Source organism: Amblyomma mixtum, chromosome 3, assembly GCF_055824585.1.
Source record: "Amblyomma mixtum isolate Tamu chromosome 3, ASM5582458v1, whole genome shotgun sequence".
Lineage (NCBI taxonomy): Eukaryota > Metazoa > Arthropoda > Arachnida > Ixodida > Ixodidae > Amblyomma > Amblyomma mixtum.
Genome location: NC_143014.1, coordinates 330169123 through 330186928, shown reverse-complemented (window position 1 = coordinate 330186928; position 17806 = coordinate 330169123). Strand labels below are relative to the sequence as shown.

The 17806-nt window shown below is 42.6% G+C and overlaps 1 protein-coding gene across 1 annotated transcript in view; it reads left to right on the top strand.

Moving 5' to 3' along the window:
* Positions 1-3251: 3251 nt before the first annotated feature.
* LOC149355929 (protein arginine N-methyltransferase 7-like) overlaps positions 3252-17806 on the top strand; it is a 75149-nt gene continuing 60594 nt past the window's right edge. The window contains exons 1-7 of the mRNA XM_089584043.1: positions 3252-3282; positions 3362-3415; positions 3520-3635; positions 3712-3748; positions 3836-3985; positions 5271-5379; positions 12324-12436. Of these exons, the coding sequence (XP_089440169.1) occupies positions 3541-3635; positions 3712-3748; positions 3836-3985; positions 5271-5379; positions 12324-12436 (504 nt within the window). The 5' untranslated portion in view covers positions 3252-3282; positions 3362-3415; positions 3520-3540. The remainder of the gene's footprint in view (positions 3283-3361; positions 3416-3519; positions 3636-3711; positions 3749-3835; positions 3986-5270; positions 5380-12323; positions 12437-17806) is intronic.

Genomic DNA, 17806 nt, shown 5'->3' with positions numbered 1-17806 from the left:
CTTCAAAATATCTGACCATCATATTCAACAAGTCCTTAGCATCTGCTACCGTTCCTTCTTCTTGGAAATTAGCCAAAGTGCTCCCTCTTTTCAAATCTGGTGATAGACAGTGCTTGTCGAACTACAGACCGATTTCATTGACATCACAGTCATGCAAAATGTTGGAACATGTCAGTCATAAACACATCATGCTTTTTCTTGAATCCAATAATTTGCTGTCTGACTTTCAGCATGGGTTTAGGCGCGGATTTAGTACGACGTAACACAATTAACAGAATTCGCTCATGATATATTACATAACCTCGATGTCGGTACCCAAGTTGATGCCATTTTTATAGACTTCTCGAAAGCATTCGATACTGTTCTACATTCCAAGCTTCTTGCTAAACTAAATGCTATACTAAACAATCCTCACTTGGTTGATTGGATATCTAGCTTTCTCTCATCTCGTTCCCAGTTCGTATCTTATAATTCTTCTCATTCTGCTGCTGTTGATGTAACGTCAGGAGTGCCTCAAGGCTCCGTCCTTGGACCACTACTCTTTTTAATATATATAAATGACTTGCCACATAACATTTCTTCTAACATTCGTCTTTACGCTGATGACTGCGTTTTATACGAAATAATTAATGGCCCTAATGATCATCGTCACCTCCAAGAGTCATTTGCTATGTTTTGTAGTTGGTGTAGTACCTGGCAAATGAGAATTAATTTCGACAAAACCGTCCTCATGTCTTTTTGTAACAAATCTTCTGTTTCCCATTTTAGTTACTCTTTCAATGGCCGTGTGGTGGATAGGGTCTCTCAGTACAAATATCTTGGTGCCATATTCACGCATAACATGTCTTGGTCTAAACACATTGATTACGTATGTAATAAAGCACTAAAAAAACTAGGTTATCTACGACGCACGCTACCCAATTCACCAAAAGACACAAAGCTACTGTTGTATAAATATCTAATCCGCCCTGTTCTTGATTCGAAATTCGAAATTCTTGATTCGAATTCGAATTGTTCTTGATTCGAATTCGAAATGATTCGAAATTAACATCTTAGAAGCAGTCCAAAAGAAAGCTGTGCGTTTTATATGTCATCGTTATGATCGCGATTTCTCACCCTCTTCTACACTTCTCTCATTGAATTTAACCACGCTGTCTGCCCGTCGCCACACTGAATCATTAAAATTCTTACATTGTGTTGTCAATTCCTCAGTAAGGCTCTCAGCTAACCACTACATTAACTTTGCACCATTATCATGTACAAGAAGTCATCACGAGCTTAATTTGATACCGTATTTTGCGCATGCTAATTTTTTCAAATTCAGTTTTTTTCCCCGTTCAATAGAAGCCTGGAATTCTTTACCTGGGTCCATTCGTTCTCGTCCATTTCAAAACTTTGTAACTGCCGTTGAAGACGCATAATAGCTGTGTATTCTTACCCTGTTGTTAACAGTTCCTTTCTTGTTTGATATTTCATTTGTGATTTTAACTTTTTGTATTTCTCACTTTGTACATTTTGCTGCATTTTGTTTCCTTGCATTTTGTGTTTTTCCCACTCCTGCCATAGCGCATTAAATTGCGCTGCAGTTTGTATAAATAAATAAATAAAGTAAATAAACTGTTGCCGTCTGCACACGTGAGCGTTCTCCCATTGACGGTGCACCACGGGTGACCATGGTACCAGAATAATGGTAAAACACAAAGAGAACTTAAGTCTCCCTACGTGGTGCGAATGCGTAAGAATTAAATGCTACTGTTTCGCTTCTGTTGCGCGGTTCAACAACTTAAGTCTCCCTACGTGGTGCGAATGCGTAAGAATTAAATGCTACTGTTTCGCTTCTGTTGCGCGGTTCAACAAGGGGAAGCTTTGGGCCAGTTGGTCAGACATGTTGGGGAGTAGGGATAACCGCAAACTTGACAGGACTGAAGATCGACCGCTCGTCCTGTCCTCATCTCGATCTTCAGTCCTGTCAAGTTTGCGGTTATCCCTCCTCCCCAACTGTTGCGCGGTTTCGTGATCCTCACATATTAATCGGTAACCGTAGACGTGGCCTAGTGGTTTGGGCGTCCGCTTCGGCTGCGGTAGTGGTTGGTTGGAAACCCACCGCCAGGCATGTTCTTTTTTTGTATTGTTTATTCTGGTTCTGTGGACACATTCTGCTCAAGATACGCATGAGGCAAGTAATTTGCTTACGCATTAATAAGGTATTCCTCTGTTTCTTCTTAATCTCGTGGTGGATACAGCAAGCGCGCCACTCGCAAGAGCCTACGCTTTTTCTGCAGCCTCAAGCGGCACACGTGCAGCCCTCGAGATTCATTGCGAGCTACGCGAGAGGGCCGTGTCCGTTGCGTAATCCGCGTGCACTCATGCGGTGCCATGGCGTCATCCCTTGGCGCGGCGCGGAACCCACTATAACTACTAACGAGGACGGCGGAAGTTAGTGGCATGACATGGCGACATGTCATTAGATCCGTCGCTACGAGAACTTTAATCAGAATGGGCAAATGGCTATGTACATCCGGAACTACAGAAATAAATGGAAAAAGGAGACGGAATTCCAGGGTAAAATGTTTTTCTCATTATTGTGAAAGTACTGTTAGACTGAAGATGATATCGATATAGATTATCATCTAATGGCACATATCCTTAATTTATTCAGAGCTCATGCATATCGTCGATTGTAGCTTCAAGAAGGCGCATGCTAGGTGCTTTGAGGTGACGCTCTCAGCGAGACCCTTTCTCTTAATGCATAAAAATGAAATGTGAGGCTGCGTAAGTATACAGCAAGGTATTTGCACTGTCGATGTGTGTAATCTGCGCGCGAACATTTAAAAGGTGAAATATTTATAAACTAGAGTTGCGCCGCGGTTCTTTGCCGCTTGCAGACTGGCTGTCGTAACCCGCCTCAGGTGATATGGCCTACTGCCGCGCATGAAAAGTGGAACTGCGGCCCCATCTTCAGGACCTGGTTAGCGCACCTGGTTAGCCGCAATGGTTAGCGAGCATGAGGGATGCGAAACGTAACAACGGAAAGAACACGCCGTGAGCACCACCTCAGACATCATGTGCGGGAAAGAAATCTAATATGTAAATATTCTTGCAGAAAATTAATTTATTATGCTTAAGAAATGTCGTCCCAAAAACAAATATTTTTGGCTACTTTCGGGCTGCGCAAAATTTTCGCTTTTGGCTACTTTTGGGCTACTACATAGACCAGAGGCCGGAGCCATCTGGCAACCCTGCTAAAAGTGGCGCGATACAGTTGTGGCGCGATTTGCTCGGGTAGGTTGAACGACTTTCAGGGCGGTTCGGTAAGTTACACGCGATTGTTCTCACACAGCTTTTGAATCTTTGATGACAGTTTGGAGGTGGGGTAGTTGGTGCAGGCTGATGCTAAGAAGGCAGCGCGGAGACGGTAAGTAGCGCTGCTGTTGTGTCTTGCTGGCCTCTCACGGCGTTCTTAACCAGATCGTTGACGGTGCACGTAGTCAGAATTCCAATCTTGGTTGCTGCTTGCAGGTACCTTTTATTGTTCCAACGATGAATGATCCGTGCAGCGTAACCAACCCTATGACGGGCAAAGTTGAAGAGAAGCCTCCGAGAGATGATAACGATCTGCAGCGAGACATCGCGAGGTAATCCAACGGCGTACCAACTGCGTTTGTGTTGCCTTTGTGACGTGTGTTAACGATGCTCTTTCTGTTGGTTTAGGACCTCCTTCGGAGATGTGTTTCACGACGAAGAAAGGGTAATGGGCATTTTTTTTCACCGTTGCTTTCTCAACGCACATTTTCCAGGTTAACTACAGGTTGGTAATCATTTCCTTCTTCTTCAGAATCGCAAGTACCATGTCGCATTATGCGAAGCCATCGACAGCGTCCGAGCACGGGGCGAAAAAGTTAAAGTTTTGACTCTTGGCACTGGATCTACTTTATTGGCAATGATGGCTGCCAAACATGGAGCAGACGTTGTATATGCTTGCGAGGTATGCTGCCGCAGTTCTGCGGTTTTGTCATTTGGCGTTTCTGCCTCTAGGTGAGGCCAGTGTCTGTCACCGGCAGCCGCGAGAATTTCTGGGCGGAAACTCTCCCTGTCGTTTAGTTTTTTTTTTCTCTTTGTTATTATTTTTCCATGAGTGCGCATACGGTAAAGGCCGGTTCACATGCAAGCGACTGAGCGATTGAGCGGCGCGTCGCAGTGAAAATTTCCAACTTGTTGAAACCTGGCCGCTCATCGCAGCGATAACTCAAAAAAGGTTTTTCCGCCGCGGCGGCAGGATCCGCTAGCATTTTCGCTTGCATGTGAAACAGGCTTAAGCTGCACTTATTTCGATGTTCGATGCGCTGAACTTCCATGCCGCGACTGCTGGGGGTTATTTCGCTGACATGAAGGCTGTCTCGAAAAGATCCATCCAGCAGCCGGGAGAATTTCCGTGCTCTCGGCTGCTGGCTGGATCTTTTTGACATAGCCTTCATGTCAGCGAAATAACACCCAGCAGTCGCGGCATGGAACTTCAGCGCATCGAACATCGAAATAAGTGCAGATTACCGTATGTGTACTCGTGGAAAAAAAGGGTTTCTAATGTTTTCTCTCTCTCACACTCATTATTTACTAGGCCATTAATTCTTCATGCCTTCCATAGAGCTTGTACAAAATAAAACCCAATGCTGTGGCGTTCTCCTGGCTTGTAATGACACATACCCACGCTGAGGAGGGGATTGGGCAGCCTAGAATCGGGAGGCGTAGGAACGCTAATCGGCAGGACACGATGTTTACAATATTCATGCACAGAATTTTCTTTGTTGTTTAGATAGTATTCGATAGCTACTCTAGATGTGAAACCCATATATGTGAGTTGTCGCTTTATTTCCATGGCTGTGGATAACTTGCCTAGGCATTTAATTCTATTTCCTTCTGCTCACTAAATGGCAAAAATGAGGCCATGTCATGGGGTTTAGGAATCACAAAGGTGGTTGTGTCAGCTGAACCAACGCAGTTTTCACTTTTCCCCTCCAGGGTTAGAAAAAATCGATGCAGGCATTATATTTTTTTAGCTATTTGAATTTGTATGAAAACTACTCATGCTGATTACAATTCCAACTGTTTCAATTTCTCTTCTTGAACACTTGCATTGGTAAATGAGTAGGTAGCACCTTCCAAAAAACTGCTTCCTCTTGTGCCATTTGACGCGAACGTTTACATGAACTGAAGATCCTTTGAGAAAAGAATTACATGTTTACTGATCTTCTTTTCTTTTGCAATTATGCAAGTCATTTCAAGCTGTTTCACAGTGTGCAGCGCAAGATATAAAGGATAACAACCTTGGAGACAGGATACATGTTATTCTCAAGGAGTCTACGAGTATTCAAGTTGGACCAGGTGAGAGCAGAATTAATTATCTTTGTATTATAGCCAAATTGCATGATTTGTTGTGAGAGTGTAGCACGATTTATTTGCAAGTTTGACTTAGTGTGTTGCCATCACACAGTATCCTCCAGTACTGCTCGAGGGATGGTACCGTCTCATAGCTTCAGACTTGATTTGGCGGGATATTTGCGTTTTAGCACACAGCCATGGCAACAGAGTTGTAAAGTATCCATATAACACATGGAAAGCGTACAGTATGGGCAGAAAACATAAAAGCAACTGCATTTTCTGTCTACCTCAATGCTTAAACTATCTGCTCAAAGGTGAGATGAATCTGATACACTCCCTCTAGATTCTAAGCTCTAGAAAGGATGGATAATCAAACCTCATTTTGGAAAGCCTGCGACCACGGCTGTGGCGGTATGTAGTGTGCATCTCAGCCCTAGTGATTTTAGAACCACCAGTGGGCAGCTGGTGAGCAATGATATTGACAGATGCAAGTCGCATGTAAGCCTTGATGGAAAGCTTTTCAGCAGCGACCACTTGACCATAAAAGTGTTTTTTGAGAAATGAAAAATGTCTGTTTCTTGCCTGATTCAGTGTGTGCAGTGCTTACAATCAGTAGTTGCCAGTTCACACTAACTTGGAAGTTTGAGCAGAACTTTTACGGAGGTTAGGAGCAGTCAGTACTGGCAGGTACAATCATTTGTAACCCCGAAGTACTACTAGTTGAGTTTTTTACAAGCTGTAACTTCTTATGTTTTGAAGCATTTGACACCAAGAAAATGTTTTCATTGGTTCTTGTTCACGATTTATGTAAGTAAAAATCGCTTGTAACTGGGGTGCTCCAAAAGAAGTCACTGGGGCTGAAATGCACACTGTAGGCTGTCTTTGCTGCTTTGTACCTGTGCTTTGTTGTGCCTAGACCACTATTCTTTGTGTTGTGCTTGTCTAGGCAGCCAGATGCAATGGCGTATGTGTAGAAGTAAGGTGGAAAACTGGGCCAGTGGCTGTGAGCCGGTGTGCATACATACTGCATGCATTAATATGCACTTTTCTACATCTTGAAATGCTGCAGTCTGTGACTGCTGAAAGATTGGACAAGCATTGAAAATTTTCTGCCTGGAGATCTGAGGACAAAAACAAAACAAGGAGCCAGAGTGCAGACATTTTAACTCTGATGGCAGAGCTAAAAGTTAGTTCTATCAATGGTCATTTGTCTACAACCTTGCTGTGCCCATTCTTTCATTTTTTTTCTGCCTGTTTCTTTTCGACAAATCACCGCAGCAAACTTGTGCATGCTTGTAATGTTGAAAGGTGTGGCTTAGCTGGAGTCATTGTGGCCTCTACATTTGTTTCACTCAAGTGTTGTGTGTTCCCCTGCAGCTTTTCTTCTGTCTCAGACCAGAGCTGTCTCAGTATGTGTTGCACCTGCTGCACTATGCCGTCAGGAGCCAAACGTTTTGCTTAACATACTGCCTTGCCTTTGTTGGGTGGCTTCGGTCACAGCTGTGATGTTTGCTGTGAGGGCTTGTGCCATGATAGACAATGTCCTGCATGTTTTCACACTACTACACACACACACACACACACCATGCACTGCACTGAAAGCTTCTTCACTTTTAGCAAGGCAGCACACTCTTGTCTCAGTTACACCAATGTGGGATATTATGCATTCCAATGTTGGAGGGTAGGTAAATTGCATGTACATTTGAATGCAGCATCAGATAGTGCTGCTGCACTGGGCTAGAAAGAGTGGCTGCGTGATCACTAGTCAGGCAGCCATATTGTTTAGTTTTTGGTGGAACTCACTAAAGTCCACGAAACTTGCAAATAGCAGTTGCTGCCATGGCGCAGTATTTGGCATATGCTATAATTACTGTTGCAGCGTCTCATTACAAGCAGTGTCATCTTGTGTGCTTTTTTTCTGCTTAGTTTTGAGCTTTGAACTGCCTTACAAAATAAAAGCTATAGTCGGATACAACGTAAGTCTCCAGTGAAGTTCCGCCCACATTCAGGATCGCCGCACAGAATTCCTTCGCGATAAAAAAAGTAGTCCGTTTTCAAAGTTTTTCTTGTTAACTAATCAAGAAGCTGATCACAAGAAAAAAAAATTATGAGCTCCAGAATTCTGGTACCTGGTTTGTTTAATATAGTAAAATATTAAAAAGCTTATTTCTTTTTCTGCTCTGAGTGTTTAGCGGAGTAATACAGGACACCTCAGACCGTGGCTTAATGCCAGCAACTTCTGTTTTTTTAAGCTGTATCTTACTATAAGAGCTAAAGCTCTGATTCTTTAAATAGACAAAAATGAGAATCGCATATGTCATATAGCTCATGTTGATTTAAACGGCTTTTGTTATCTATCTCAACTTTTTTTTCTGCAGCCTTGGGAATTGTGCACATGCTTGTTGCTGGGTGAAAAAAAGAAAGCAAATAACCTTTGAAAGTTGGTATGTGTTTCGTGGTGTTTCTTGTTCTCTTTCATGTCCATATTTTATTTTCTACAAAGTTTTACTTCCACGTCCCATTTTTTTCCCTCTTCGCTCTTAAGGCAGCACAGCTAGGCTAACCTCACTAGATAAGGCTGCAGCATTAAGCATGCCTGATTTACTTTGAAAGTGCAACCTGTAGATTTCAAGTACTTTCTGCTAAGTTGCAGGTCTGGCTATTTCCTTAGTTTTCACAACTACTGGGGATTCAGGGCCGAGGGTTTCTAATGAAATTTGCATGGGACATAATGGCATGCAGCGTGCACAGTCATGTTTGGTGAGCGGGTACCTTTGAGTTTCACAGAGTGTGTCTGCGCTTTGAACCAGCCTACCCAATCCTCCGTCACTGTTTAGTGGGATCAGGCAGCTTCCCAGGCTTGGCTTTGCTCCTTCAACACCCAGTTTCAGAGCCCAGGTGATGCCTTTTTTAAATTGTTTTGTGCCTACTAAGCAAGCGTAGCAGGGGGCGGCAGAAAGTTAGGTGGGCGGATGAAATCAAGAAGTTTGCGGGGATGTGGTGGCTGCAACTGGCAAAGGACAGGGTTAATTTGGAGAGACATGGGAGAGGCCTTTGCCCTGCAGTGAGCGTAGCCAGGCTGATGATGATGATGACCTTGCCAAAAGAAGGCCTGTACCCACTTTTTGCTTGAAGTAATGGCTTTTTGGTGACGTCAAGATTTGAACCCAGTACAGTCTGTACTTGAGAAGGTGGCTGTCTCACTAGACTGTTGCTGTAGTGACTGCTTATGGCTTCAAAAAGTTAGGGACATGGAGCATAACTTAATCAAATTATTCTTCTCTGCAAAAATTGATTCTGTGGCTTCTTTGATGTATTTTAGTGCTTGGCAGACAGTAAAAAGACCTTTATTGTTAGAAAAATTTCTTTTAAAAATCTTCCCAACACTTGATTCGCACTCATGACAGACCAAAAAGGACTCGGTGCATCATTTTTATGGTGAATAGGGGTGCAGCTTAACCTTTGGGATTCGCACCTAAAGAACTGCATCAACGCATGTAGTTTACTTGTGAAATCAGCCATAATGAAGACACTATTTTGTTTTGGTCTTTTGTATCCTGTGAAAGGTCAGTTTCGATGAAAGCAGCTTTGTTGTTAAAATGCAGTTTCTATCAATACAGGCCAACTTAACCTTTTGTAAGGCAGTCACATTTCCAATGCGAATTTTGAATTTTTCTAATGCCTTGCAAAATGGCTAAGAATAACTTTACTGCAAAAATGAGCTCCATATGTGCAGTGTTTACTCACGCAAGTTAAAAACTTTTTCTTTCAATTGAAGCTTTAAGGGGGGGAGGGGTGCAAATTACAGGGGAAATTTTGCAAACGTGTCCTAAAAAATTCTGCAAAGGTTGTAACAAGCAATTGTACATCGACCCCCCCCCCCTCTTGCCCCCTTTGCTGGCCAGGAGAAAGCAGAGTCGAAACATAGGACTCGTACTGCGCACATCCCCTCCCACCCCCACTCACGTTGTGTGGTTCCCTGCGGGATGGCATGACGGTGCATGCATAGCTAAAAGCAATCAATGCGCGATGGTACAATTACAAAGCCACCGCTCAGGTGCAAATGGAGATAAAAGACAATAAACCGGTGCTCTCGCATGTGGCCCGGCTCACTAGCAGCAAATCGAACAGCAAACAGTCCGGTAGTTTTGGATTCTGGCGCGTGCCGGTGATTACCAGAAGTTTGCTCTCACAACCATTCGTCCAGGAAAGCAACCGCCAGCATGAGTGAGCTGGGTAAACGGTGGGCACTTCATCCCCTTCTCGCCACTCACACCTTTCATAGCCGCACATTGTGATGCGGCCACACTGAAATCCCAAGCCTGCCTTGCTCACACCCGCATGCACGCTGGCGGTCTGGCAAAGCAAGGAGCATAAAATATGTGAGTAAATTTTTTTTAGACAAGTTAGTAAATTAGTGGTGCACAAATTACGCGAGTAAATACCATCAGTTAGCAAGGCCAAAAAATGTTTCCCACTAATACTATGGTTTTTTTTTTAAGTGTGGAATAAAAGTAACCCATCACCATTTTCAGAGGAACGCGAAGTATTTATCTTCAACACAGACTGCTTGGCACTTTGAATTTATCTTCGCATGGGAGCTTGCATGCAGTATGTGTCCTTGTGAAAAACAGAAAAATGCTCGATGGGCAGGGGAATACTGCAGGTTTAGCGTTCATAATTTGTGTGTGCTTCTTGTCCCTTGTGGAGCACCAGCAGCATATTTGCCTTGACATGCCTCGCTGTGGGTGGTGCTTACGACCCATGAAGCGCACTTCGTTTGGGACGCTCACCATTTTCTGTTCGTCCAGTTTTTTCTCGTTCAGAACGCGCCGATATCTTTGCATGTCCTGAAGGTTTTGCTGCTCATGAGTTGATGTTCCAAAAGCAGGCAAAAAAAAACTCATAGGTATATTCATGGCTAGCATACTGGTACTGGTTAAATGCTTTGGCCTCAGTGGCTTCGAGCCACTGCAAATGAAATAGTCGAATCCAACCCCTCTTCGAACTGTGATTGAACTGGTAGCTGTTGTGTCACAAATCAAAACGGTCCACACCACCTATTGTAGTAGGATAGTGGTTTTGGGTGTGTTACTCCTACCACATACCCATTAGTGAGCTTTCTGGGCACTTCTATGGTTTTTTTTTTGAGGTCATAGAAGTCAGATAGGATATGGACATCTTTGTTGCCCGACCATTGAAAGGTTGTTGCAACCCCATTGGTGCACCAAACATATTAACCTTTTAGAAGGTTAGCTTTAGACTTTACTTCTTCAGGATGATTCTTAAGGTTTGTGTGAATTGTTGTTGCTGCTAGAATATTGGGTTGAGCAAGCTTTTTCATGAGCCTTATGGCAGTGTAAAAATTGAAGTACAGCTCAGTTTCTGGTGAAGATGTTTCCCTAAAGGCTAAGAACAATGTTTGCCAAGAGTGACATCAGGTAGCCGTGATGAGTCTTTGCCCTTGTAAACTAGGAGTTGAACCAGGTAGCCTGTTTGAGTCTACTCAGCACCATACATTGTTGCCTCTCTTGATAGGCTTGAGTGACATGTATACTGCTTGAGTGATAAGCCACTTGTGAAAAGAACCAGGCTCTTGTGAATTGACTTATGTGCCAGCAGGCAATACTGAGTGGAAAAATGCTGATTCAGAAGGTTGACCAATAGCCTCACTCTTCAAAGCCTTTTGTAGCTGTCTTCACCCCGTTTCTTCTGTGTGGCAGTGGTGTAGAGCGTTCAAGGTAGCTTGGAACCTTTTATATGTTGTCATGGATATTTCGCGATTGTGAAAAAAAAGCTGTCACTGCTCCAATACAAATAAAAATGGTGCTATGCGTTGACGCATTTAGGAATGCCTCATGTTCGCTTCTTTCTGTATCTTGCTATTCACACCTGTTCTTCTGCTGTTTGTTTCTAAAACAAGTTGACTGATGTCAGTGTCAAAATAGGAGGAGTAGGATGGCTCCCTTGTCTTTGGGGCTGCCACAATGTTGGTTGGTGTTCTAACCAACATTGAGTGACAGTCTTGAACTTCATCCACAACATCTGTGTTTTTAGTGGTGGTATGTTGCTTCTTACTGCTGCATTTCTTTTCCTATGACTTCCATTTTTTTCTTCACATACATAGGAGGTACTTGCATATCTTTCTCATCTTCATCAGTCTGCACCAAACGAGGCTCCTTCTCTCTTGGCACAGTGTAATCAGATAGGCTGAAGTAAAGTTTGAGGGCTTCTCCAGTTAGTTGGCTTGGCCCTAGGATTTAATAATTAGTTATTCAAACAGTGCAAGAACAAACGCAAATGACTGAAGGACACCCACGCAATGCTGAATGATGCTTGGGCGAGTTGGTTGCACATAGTAAATGCAAACAGAGTGAGAACAGGTACAGAGAACTGGGGGACACACAGACGGTGGTACTCATAAAATCACAATTTATTTAAGAGATGTGCTACATGAAAATGTGCGGCAAGGCAGTTGGGGTTTGTTGGCCGGTGTATCGCGACATCGACCTCAAGCGACATTCACAAATAGTAATTTCAACGCACTATTGGAGATACCTTTTAAAATCTAAGGCCCAGAGACCCCATGTTCAAGAGCGTCAAAAGGGGAAGCTTACAAGGCATATGTATAGCAAAAAACTACCTCAGGAAACTGGTCCAAACAATTTTGACAAGGCCTTTTTGTTTTCAGCATTTTGTTTCTCTTAGTCACACCAACTGATTACTCTCAGAAGTGCAAGAATCACTTCTCTGTCCCTTCATAAGGTGAAAACATATCACTTTATGGAATGAAGTGTAGCCATTGTTTGTTGTGGAGCATTCAAAGGCGAACTGAAAAGTGGGAAATTTTTGACCCTGCAAGCCACAAAGCGTTTATTTGTCCTTGGTGTCCCTTTAAAATTGTGTGGTCAACCACTGTGATCATCATTACATTCATTGTTCAACAGGGAAAGATATGGAAGAAAGAGCCAACATTCTTGTGACGGAAGTGTTTGACACTGAGCTCATAGGTAAAGGTGCCATTGAAACACTCGTCCATGCATGGGAGGAGCTCTTAGAGGTAGGCTTCTGTTCTCTTTTTCTTTTCTTTTTCATATTGCCTTGTCAACCTTGTGATACCCAGGCTATTGCAGTGTTAATAAACTCAGAATTTTGTCCTTGCTAATGCTGCATTGTAGAGGTGTAAAAGACTGGTAGGTTTTTTGAGAAAAATACGGCTACTCTTTAAAGAGGTAATTATTTTGGGGTTAAGTTAGTGAATACAAGCACTGTTTTTTCTGGTATTAATATTTAATTGTTTATCTCACTGCTTTATATTGTGAAAGGTTGTGAAGAATTTATCATAGACATCCTGAGTGGTCTGGTATATTTGCTAATAAAAGGTTATATCTTTACACACCCATAGCCCACTGAGAATAACTCTTTGCATTTGCTTTTATTTTTTATTTTATTTTAGCCTACTGACTCTGCCTATTGCCTAGCAAGTTTTCTTTTTTTGTACTGCATTTTGCACCCCTTTTCACTGCCATTTCACCCCTGTTATCATCGCGTTTCATCAACTCGATACTGCCCCTGGTAATGGCAGAGGCACATGCTCAGTTCTCATGCATTTGCGCCTTCTCGCCCACTTAAGTGTTTTGTATAGCCCAAATATTTCGTTTGCTTTGCCGTACTCATTTTCTCGCTTTTCAGAGCTGTAGTTGTTGAAGGCTGTAGCTGGGCCATGCACACCTTTTATCTGTGATACATTTATCATTATTTTAGTAATGCTGTAGCATGTTAGTGCATGTGCTGGTCATGGGTTTTTTGAGCTGTGTAGTTATCGCCAAGTGTGTGAGGCATTCCTTTGCCATGTCCACTGGCGGACAGTGGACAGTGGCTGACTGAGATTAGTTTGAGTAACGCCTGCTGTTGGGCTAGTTGGTCATCCATGATCTTTGATGGAGTGCAAAAAGACAGCGGACAAGTTGAAGAAGGACGATGAAGTGCAGAAATGAGGCCTTTATGTTCAGGAGTGTGCGGTTCATAGATGTTGCGCATTAAATGTTCTTTTGGCAGACGTTCATACTTTTGGTTGTGCGATGTGTGATAGTACTTTGGCCAGGCTGCCACTGTTGCCTGTAATGTAGGGCTTGCTTTGTTGCTTATTTCTGTAGCCCCTATGAGTTTTCTGAGCATCTCCTGTCCGTGAACATGTATGAGGGAACACTACTAGGTTCATTATGCTAAGTCACTGTTAATGTCACCCAGGGGAGACCTAAATTTTGCCTTTTTATGGGAGATCATTGCAACTCCATGTTTGGCACATGGTATCCTCAGCTGCTAGTGCGCCATAAAACCCCAACACACCGACTGACCATCTTGTTATATGGCCAGTAAACTTTACATTGCACTTTAACAGTGTTTAAATGGCTTCTAAACTATTACTTACGGGAGGGGCATTTTCTTTGTTTTTGAGACTTTCTCCTCTCAGCACTGGAACGGTGTTGGAAGCTACAAGGGCACATACAATGCAGCATGTGTACCGCTGCCGATGGGCCACGTGGGATGCGCCTGACATTTGGCCATCCATGTGGCATCCTGCTTCGTCTTCATTTATTATTTCTGGTGGTGTACGCTTTACTACGTCCTTTTTTTTAAAGCAAGAAAGCAAGCAGTGGTGGCACATTATTTCACTTGACTTTTGTGATGTAACAGTGTGACCCCCTAATGTCTTGAAGAATGCCAAACAAACAGGTGGATGTGGGTGGGTTTAAAACACTCGCTGTCGGTGAACAGTTCTGTACTACAGTGCAAGTAAGTATTTCAACCAGAAGTAGTTATACCTCACTCTTGGTTGACATGCTCAAAACATGTAGAAACTTCTGTAGCTATTGTAAAGGTCAGGTTCGGTCACTTTGTATCTCAAAGAGGCTCAGTTATGACAATTACTTCTATTCATGAAGGTTGTGTTATCACAGCACAATAACAAAAGTGTGCGGAATTTCTTGCATTATTGCAGTGACTTGTGCCATAAGTAGAGGCTGGATTTTTATTTTTTTAGTCAGGGAGAAAAAAAAATCGTACAAGTATGCCAGATTAATTTCTTAGTATTCAGTTTTAACCTGTAAAAGTCAGTATCCTTGACATGCACACCACAGCTAGCTGGTTAGTGAGTAGGAGTTGCGCTCGGTCAGAGGAAAAAGTGGTAGGGTAAGAACGCAGGTAAACTCGGTAGACGTGTGCAAAAGCACGTATTTAGCCTGATTGGCTCATGGTTTTGCTTTGCTGGGCCGTCGACACATCTGGCGACGATATTATGTTTGAGTTAAGCTCTGATTGAGGTTGAGCTGATCTGATCTGTTCGCTTTGCCAATGGAAGTTAGTGAAGACGACAATGTGCAATGCACAGTGTGAGATGGTGTTGCAGTTTAACACGAGGCATGATTGGCTGTGAAAATAGCATATTGCCTTCGTGCAGTGGCCAGCAGAGCTGATCTGTTCATGCCGCTGTGTGTTTGAAACCCAGTTGCGGCAATATTTATTTTATTTCTGCATGGGCTGTGGCTATGCTAGGCTTTGCCAAGGTCACCTTCAAGGCTACAGCTTAACACAAACTCTGTGAGCCGGTTAGACCATGTGAAGTAGTGCTTTTGCACGTACGTAAACCAAGGACATAGTGAAATGGTGCTATTGGTGGATTAAGTAGTGTGGCTGTATGCATTGACGCATCTCCATCACCTCAGACACCCACTGATGCAGACAAGGAGACTCCATCTTTTGCCAAACAAAACACATTGAACACACAAGACTCAAACAGATTTTTGAAATACGCCAAAGAAGCAGGAATGTAAAATTGTGCAACAGCAGAGTGAGTGCAGTGCAACTATGGGTGCCTCCTGGCCAATTAGTTCTTAAAGTATTTTTGAATTACTGTTATTAACATTCATTTCACATGTCGATACATACTAACAATGAAAAGTAAACTGATTATGAAAGCAAACGAAAAATTTTTTTCCTTGAAATAAGGTATCACACTTACTTTACTTTTTCGGTAAATATATGTTTATTTGCTCTCGCAGTACTCACTTTTTGCTGCATTGTTAAGGGGTTCTATGATAAAACCCCAAAGATGCTAAGATAGAATTTGAGGGTAGTGGAAAAAATATCCCGGGAAAAATGAGGACAAGAAAACAGAAGCAACGCTTTGACTTGTCGTATTTCTTGCATTTTTATTTTTTCTAGTAAAGACACTAGCGTGGCCAACAGCCTTTTCCTGGGGATAGTGCAAAATACCCTCGCAAGAGTGCTGGTTACACTAGAATCCTTGCTTTATGTGCCTTCTTGACCTGTGTTTTTGCTCCCTATGTGAAAGCCACTGGGTCGGGGGTAAGTTGCTGCACCATATACTAGGACATGTGGTCCCTATGGGGCAGTCGGAGATATTTTTCTGGATGCATGCTGCATTAGGAGATATTTAGTTTGATATATTTATTTTAGTAGGTTGAGTCTCTATAAAGCCGGTACTGTTTGAAACACTTAATGATTCATAGCTTGAAAACAACAAAGACAAGATGCTGCAGCAACATGAGTACTCTCTGGCTGCTGAAGGTTGATTGAAGGTACAGGGACACTTTAAACAGTAATTGCAAAATGAGAAATGAATGACCGTTCTCAGAACTGACTGCGGGTGCGACGCTTGTGTGCATGAGTGTGTTTAGTGATTTGCGACCCGGGAACTCCAGCTCTTTTCTTTAGGGGCCACAAACATGGCTTGCAAAAGTTCTCATTAGTCTTTCAGTGTGGTATTCTTTTCAAAATTTTTCAAGTATGCTAGCTTATGTGCTTTGTGTTGCTGAAGTATTAAAGTGACATGTGTGGCAGTGATGGCAACTGAGAACAAGTCTTGTCTTTAAATAAAATGTCTAATTGGTGATGTTTTGACACAATCTCCTCTTTGGCCATTGTTCAGTTATCCTGCAAGATCTGCAGTGGATACCTCTGGCGCCCTAACTGAGTTTTTCACCAAACTGCCATACTTTTAGACTGTTGTCTTGCTTGCTATTGCTATTTCTTGTTTCATCTTGCTAGTTCTTGTGCAAAGTGTTCATTGTCAGTAAACCTACTGCAATACTACTAGTGTTGCCCCAAAATTTTCTGCTTGTCATTATCATGCTCTAAATGATGGAGGGCTATAAGTTGATAGAGGTAGTTTTTGCTTTTTGTTGTCCTGTGGCAGACAGAAGTCTTTGGGATGCACAGTAGTTAGTGATCTATGTGTATAAATATGCTATGTTCCAGCAAACATCTGATTAAACTTGCTCAACTTAAAGAACGTGGTTTCTACTTGCTCCGCTGTGATTGTGGCCTCGAGTCGGAGGCAGGTGAAAAAGCTATGCAGATCAGTTGGTGCTTACGTGTCTTGGAGGCTTATACCCCGAGTAGCACCTGAATACCTACATTTGCATTGCTGCTGCATGGTGCTGATTGTAAAAGTTGTGCACTGCAGCTGTTGTCAGGAAGGCATGTTGGTAGCAAGGTGTTAATGCTTTCATGTGCTGTCTTGTGATCAGTTTTATTTGCTAGTTTTCTGTGTTCCATTATTCAGAGAAATTTTCTTGTTCCCTTTGTTTGCTTTGCTTTTAATGTATTAAATTGTGTGAAGGAAGATTGCTGGGACAGTTGGTCCTTGACTGACACTAGAAAAAACACGCAACACAGGGCAAAAAAAGTAATGATACTGATATGTCTGTGTGTTTTATGCTGTCTTTTCTTGCAAAATTATTGCTTGGTATATTTTCTTTCTTAATCCATAAAGAAAGCAAGCTGTGCACAGGAAAATTTATGTATGTGCTGGGTGTACTTGTGGCTTTTATTTTTCAACCCACAAAGTCAACTTGTAACTTTCTTGTCTGTGCCAGGACAAAGCCCTAACTTTAATCAATTGCTTTTTAGAATCCATGTGTGGTGTATGCACCAAGTAACCATTTTGTACGGTCCTCTTGATAGCCTAGTGGATAGCGTAGTGGACTGCAATGGGTGGAACTAATCTGTGTGGAACACTTGGAGAGTGCAATGTGTGCCTGTCGGTCCACCTTCCATCGTGTGCCAATCCAACTTAGACAGGGAAGGAAAATACTTTGTCGTCGATGCAGTCATTGGTGGCTATGAAATCTTACGTGAGTTTTTGAAATTCATGAACCCTTGGGTAATTAGCTCCGAGAGAAATTAGTAGTCACTTGCAAGTACAGCTACTCAGAAAAAAAAAGAGGGTGGAGGAGGGTGTCACTAGGTAGCACATTTTCTTTACTTAATTGGCATACATCATCTCATTCCAACGCGAAATCAATGGCTCTTCACACTTATTTATCACTGAATGCTTAAACTCTAGCAAGAGCTCAATGCAAGGTGATGTGCTGCTGATATTTATGCAGTTTTGTACTATACAGGT